The sequence below is a fragment of the Terrapene carolina genome, unplaced genomic scaffold (genome assembly GCF_002925995.2).
Source record: "Terrapene carolina triunguis isolate 2854851 unplaced genomic scaffold, T_m_triunguis-2.0 Scaffold192, whole genome shotgun sequence".
NCBI lineage: Eukaryota > Metazoa > Chordata > Testudines > Emydidae > Terrapene > Terrapene triunguis.
The window spans coordinates 18,742,861-18,748,134 of NW_020664543.1; the positions used below are offsets into that span (position 1 = coordinate 18,742,861).

A 5,274-nucleotide genomic window follows, 5' to 3' on the forward strand; every position below is an offset into this window, starting at 1 on the left:
TAGGGACTTAGATGTCACCATTGTCTTTGTCATTTCATGTGATATCTTTAGAGCTAACTTCTCTGCTTCCACTGCTACTCTTTCTAGCTCAGGATGGTGTTGACCAATCACAGTCATGTGGCTTTAGCAGTTCAGTTGTGCCAGGATGATGAATGCATAGAGCTAGGTCAGGCTATGCCCACTGACTCACAGTATGATCTTGGGCAAGTCATTACTCCTGGGGGAATTCTGCGCCAAAAAAATAAAAATTCTGCACACAATATTTAAAAATTCTGCATATTTTATTTGTCAAAATAATACAATATAATCACACTGGTTTCAATTATTTTGGTAATTTATTTAAACTACAGTACAATGGATGGAGAATGGGAGTGGGGAGCATTGGAGGAAATCCCCAAACCCCCTTTGTCTAATAGTAGCGTAGCTAGTATTGACCCTTTACTTATAGTTATTAGTCAACAAATATATGCAGCCATATGCTCAGTGTTACATCATAGGCAACTGAAGAGCAAGTGACAGCTGGGGACTCAAACTCACAATTTATATTGGCTACTGACCATCTCCAGAAAGGTCAGTAGTAAACAGTTCATGAAACACATTTTGATGAATTTTTTTCAGTCCAAAAATTTAGACCAGTTTTAATCCCTAAAGCACCATAAGCATTTATAATACCTATTATGGCCTTTACAATAAGGCTCCTTTACACCACTCTGGCAATGTAAAGGAGCCTTAACATTTTTACCCCTGTTTTATATTCCTGGGGGAATTCACTAAGAACAATGGGAACAATTCACTAAGCAGGTAGGCTGCTACATTCTGCTTTGCCCTAAGGGACAGAGCCTGCCCCATGCCTACATCCTCAGAAACACCCCAAAGCCCTGCCCCTCCACACCAAGCGTGCTGCAATAGTGAGCGAGAGAGACAGAGTGTCTCTCTCTCACTTGCACAACTGCCCAGCCCTACCCCTTGACAGTGATTTACTGGGTCCCCAAACCGACCTGTCTGCATTGCCGGAGAGGGGCGCATGACCGCTCTTGCAGTTTCCCCATCAGAAGTAATTTTTCTGCAGGGAAGCAAAGAAATCTGTGAGGGCCATGAATTCTGCACACATGCAGTGATGCAGAATTCCCCCAGGAGTAAAGTCATGCCTGCACAGAGGTGCTGGAACAACTTGTATAGTGGTGGTGCTGAGAGCCATTGAACCAAACTGTAAACCCTGTATATCAGGAGTGGGCAAACTATGGCATGCGGGCCACATGCGGCCCATCAGACCTTTTAATCTGGCTCTCAGCTCCCACTGGGGAGCAGGGTCGGGGGCTTGCCCCGCTCCACACAGCAGAGCTGCCTGGCTGCACCTCCATCTAGAAGCCAGAGGGGGGACATGCTTCCAGGAGCTGCTTGAGGTAAGTGCCGCCCAGAGCCTGCACCCCTGAGCTCCTCCCCCCATGCCCCAATCCCTTGCCCCAGCCTTGATCCCCCTCCCGCCCGCTGAACCCCTCGATCCCAGCCCAGAGCCCCCTCTTGTACCCCAAACCCCTCATCCAGAGCCCTCGCCCCCCTCCCATGCCCTAACAGCCTGCCCCATCCCTGATCCCCATCCCGCCCTCTGAACCCTTTGGTCCCAGCCTGGAGCACCCTCCTTCACCTCGAGCCCCTCATCCCCAGCCCCACCCCAGAGCCCACACCCCCAGCTGGAGCCCTCACCTCCTCCCGCACCCATACCCCCAATTTTGTGAGCATTCATGGCCCGCCATACAATTTCCATACCCCAGTGTGGCCCTCAGGCCAAAAAGTTTGCCCACCCCTGCTGTATCTGATGGAAACCATTTCAAGCCAGAGGGTACAGCAACACCCCTAGTTCTAGCTCCTATGTGCCTTCACAAGGGGATTAATGATCCTTCCTTTCCTGGTGGGCGTCTTTGTGAAACTAAATACGTAAGACCCTGATTCTCCCTTGTGCCAAGAAGATCAACTTGGTGTAAGGGGGAAGGGCAGGGCAGGGCAGCAGCCAGGGAGGTGGTTATGCCTATCTCATTCTCAACCTGGTCTAGCTCCAGCGTAATTTACAGAATCACAGGGCTGGAAGGTACTTCCAGGAGTCATCTATTCTAATGCAGCCTCCCACACTGATGCAGGGGCAAGGAAACCTAGACCATCGCTGACAGGTGTTTTTCCAACCTCTTCTTAACAACCTCCAATGAGCCAACCAGCCAGGTGAGTTGCTCCACTGCTTAACTGTTCTTATAACTCATAAGAAGAGTTCTGATTTGAAGACTGTTGTTAGGTCTCCCCTCAAGACTACTGCACATGCCCTCACAGATCAGGTTTTCTAAACCCCTTGCCATGTTGTCACCCCTTTCCCCCTCCAGAGGGGCTGCTCTAATGTTCAGTTCCCAGTTGGCAGGGCATGCCCTGTCCGAAACCCTCTCCCAACAGCCTAGGTAGGGGGCAGGCCTACGAACCTCAGATGGCTTCTCACCAGGAGGGGTCATGCTTACCTGGCCACTCCAGCCGCTCCTTTACCCACCATAGAGGGGCAGGAACAGGAGCCGGGTTTGTAAAACACTCTATTAATTATTGCCCAGGATTTGTCACTCGGCTCCTGGAGGCCTCATTCCCATGCCCAGAAAAGGATGCAGCCGGCGATCTGTGCCCCGGGCTCTGCCCATTGCAGGGATCCAAACCACTGAGGTCTGACCCGCTGCCCCTCAGCAACCTTCCTGCCTCCCCCCGGCCCCGGGATGAGTCGGGATGGGTGGGGCGCGTCCGTGGGTCCCTAGTTTCGCCTTCACTCGGCCCCGGGGCTGCAGCTGGGGAGGGGCCCTCCCCGTGGGTCCTGGGATGAGTGTGAATGAAGCAGCAGCTGCCCGGCTCTGGCGGAGCCCGGGGCCAGCCCACGCCCCGAGTGACCCGGTCACGCCCAGACACACGCACCCAGCTCACCCCCATCACGAGCCGAGCGTCCGATGGCCACATCCCCCCGCCCCCCCGCCGCGGCTGCTCCAGGCAGCGTTCGCAACCCGGAGCCACTCGCCGCCCGCCCGTCCCCAAGGCGCGGAGCCCCGGCGGCGGCTGGGGGCCGGAGCCAGAGCCCTGCCCCTCGCCGAGTGGCTTGGCCGGCTGGGTCTCGCCCCCGGGCTGCAGCGGGCACCGGGGGAAGGGCCCCGCTGGGCGCTGGAAGGGGCTCGGGGGCGGCTCCTGTCCCGGCTGAGCAGCTGCGCCGGGGAGCGCGCCAGGCAGGGCGCAGCAGCCCGGGCGATGCCCGCCGCCGGGCGCCCTGCAGCCAGAGGCCGCCTGCCCTGAGCCCCCATGGAGCCCAACCTCACCGCCGGCGGGGCAGGCAACGCGTCCGGCCGGGCGGCGGGCTCGGGCGGCGGCGGCAGCGAGCTGCTCATCACCTCCGCCTTCGGCACGGTGCTGTCCTGCATGTGCGTGGCCGGGGTGGCGGGGAACCTGTACACCCTGGCGGTGATGTGCCAGTCCGCGCGCTGCGCTGCCCCCATGTACAGCTCCATCATCAGCCTGGCGCTGGCCGACCTGCTCTACCTCTCCACCATCCCCTTCATCGTCTGCACCTACCTGGCGCAGGACTGGTACTTCGGGGACCTGGGCTGCCGCGTCCTGCTCAGCCTGGACCTGCTCACCATGCACGCCAGCATCTTCACCCTCACCCTCATGTGCGCCGAGCGCTACCTGGCCGTCACCCGGCCCCTGGACAGCCTCAAGCGCTCCCGGGGCTACCGCAAAGCCACGGCCGGGGCCGTGTGGTCCGTCTCCCTGCTGCTCACCCTGCCCATGATGCTGATGGTCACGCTGACCGAGGCGGGCCAGGCCGGGGGCAAGGTGAAGCGGATGTGCGCCCCGACGTGGAGCGCCGACGCCTACAGGACCTACCTGACCGTGCTGTTCAGCACCAGCATCATGGCCCCGGGGGTGATCATCGGCTACCTGTACACGCGCCTGGCCAGGACCTACCTGGAGTCCCAGAGGAACCCGCCCCACAAGGAGGGCAAGAGGTCCCCCAGGCAGAAGGTGCTGATCATGGTCTTCAGCATCGTGCTGGTCTTCTGGGCTTGCTTCCTGCCCTTCTGGGTCTGGCAGCTGGTGCGCCTCTACCACAGCTCCCTGCAGCTGACTTCGCAGACCCAAAAGTGCATTAACTACCTGGTGACCTGCCTGACCTACAGCAACAGCTGCATCAACCCCTTCCTCTACACCCTGCTCACCAAGAACTACCGGGAGTACCTGCGCAACAGGCACCGCAGCTTCTACCGCTTCACCTCCTCCTTCCGCAAGCGGAGCTCCAACCTGCAGTGCTCCTGGGGAAGGGCCACGTCCTCCAGCAACCAGTATGACTACGGCTCGGAGTCCCTGGGCATGGCAGCGCTGAAGGACAAGTGAGGAGGGCGAGGGGCTCCAGCCAGGTGGGAACCAGAGGAATGTCTGTCCAAGGTAAGGCTTAAGAGGCCCACAAAGCCAAGGTACCACTGGAAACTGGCTCTCGGGGTACTTCCTTTACATCTTGGGCAAACTCCTTCCAAGCTTTGTCTAGCTCCTGCTCCACGTTTGGTTTACTTTGGTTCTGGGTACTGGTGCCCACGCTGGCCGTCTGAAATCTCACTTGTCCTGTACATAGTACTGTTAACTGTTCAGAATGTGTCTCAGGAAAGTTTTAAAGACCCTTTCCCATTTCATCTTAGATTTGAACTCCTCTTTTATAGAGTGTTCTGCACTTTGATCAAACTCTTCACAGAAGTGGGGAAAGGCTGTATGGGTACATTCATTGTGGCAGTATGGCCAACCCCAGGCATGACAAACTCATGAGCCAAGCCCTCTGGCATCATGAGATTGTCTTACAAATCAGGTGAAATTGAATAAGAAGACATTTGGGGTTCTTTTTATTGGCCTCCTGGTTGTTGCTGCTGTTGGGTTTTGTTTTCTTCCTTAGGGATCAGATTTTCAAGCTTTTCTCTGTAATCATAAGGGCTAGAAACTTTTTTTTTTTTTTTAAAGAAAGCTGGGATTCTCTAAATACCTGACTCCAGGAGCTGGGGCTTTAAAAAACAAACAAACCATGAATATTGTGAGACTCATGATAAAACTGTGACAGTTGGCAACACAGTTGTGGGGGACATGCATTAGAACAACGTTCATGCCAGAATCTCCTTGCAGTCTGCACCAGTCTCTTTTAAGAGCAAGATGAGGAACTTAATGAATTAAATACCATGCTGGTATTGTTTCCTGATTGTGTGATTCAAAAACTAGAAATTGCTC

The 5,274-nt window shown here is 55.7% G+C and overlaps 1 protein-coding gene across 1 annotated transcript; it reads left to right on the top strand.

The window, feature by feature from the left end:
* Positions 1-3,309: 3,309 nt before the first annotated feature.
* On the top strand, positions 3,310-4,401 carry LOC112119056 (urotensin-2 receptor-like). Its single transcript, XM_024217603.1, has one exon. It carries the CDS (start codon positions 3,310-3,312, stop codon positions 4,399-4,401), a length of 1,092 nt encoding a protein of 363 aa, XP_024073371.1.
* The last annotated feature ends 873 nt before the right edge of the window (positions 4,402-5,274 follow it).

Bases quoted from the DNA above. Each gene is read 5' to 3' on its own strand.
- LOC112119056 (XM_024217603.1), top strand. From the start codon at position 3,310: ATGGAGCCCAACCTCACCGCCGGCGGGGCAGGCAACGCGTCCGGCCGG.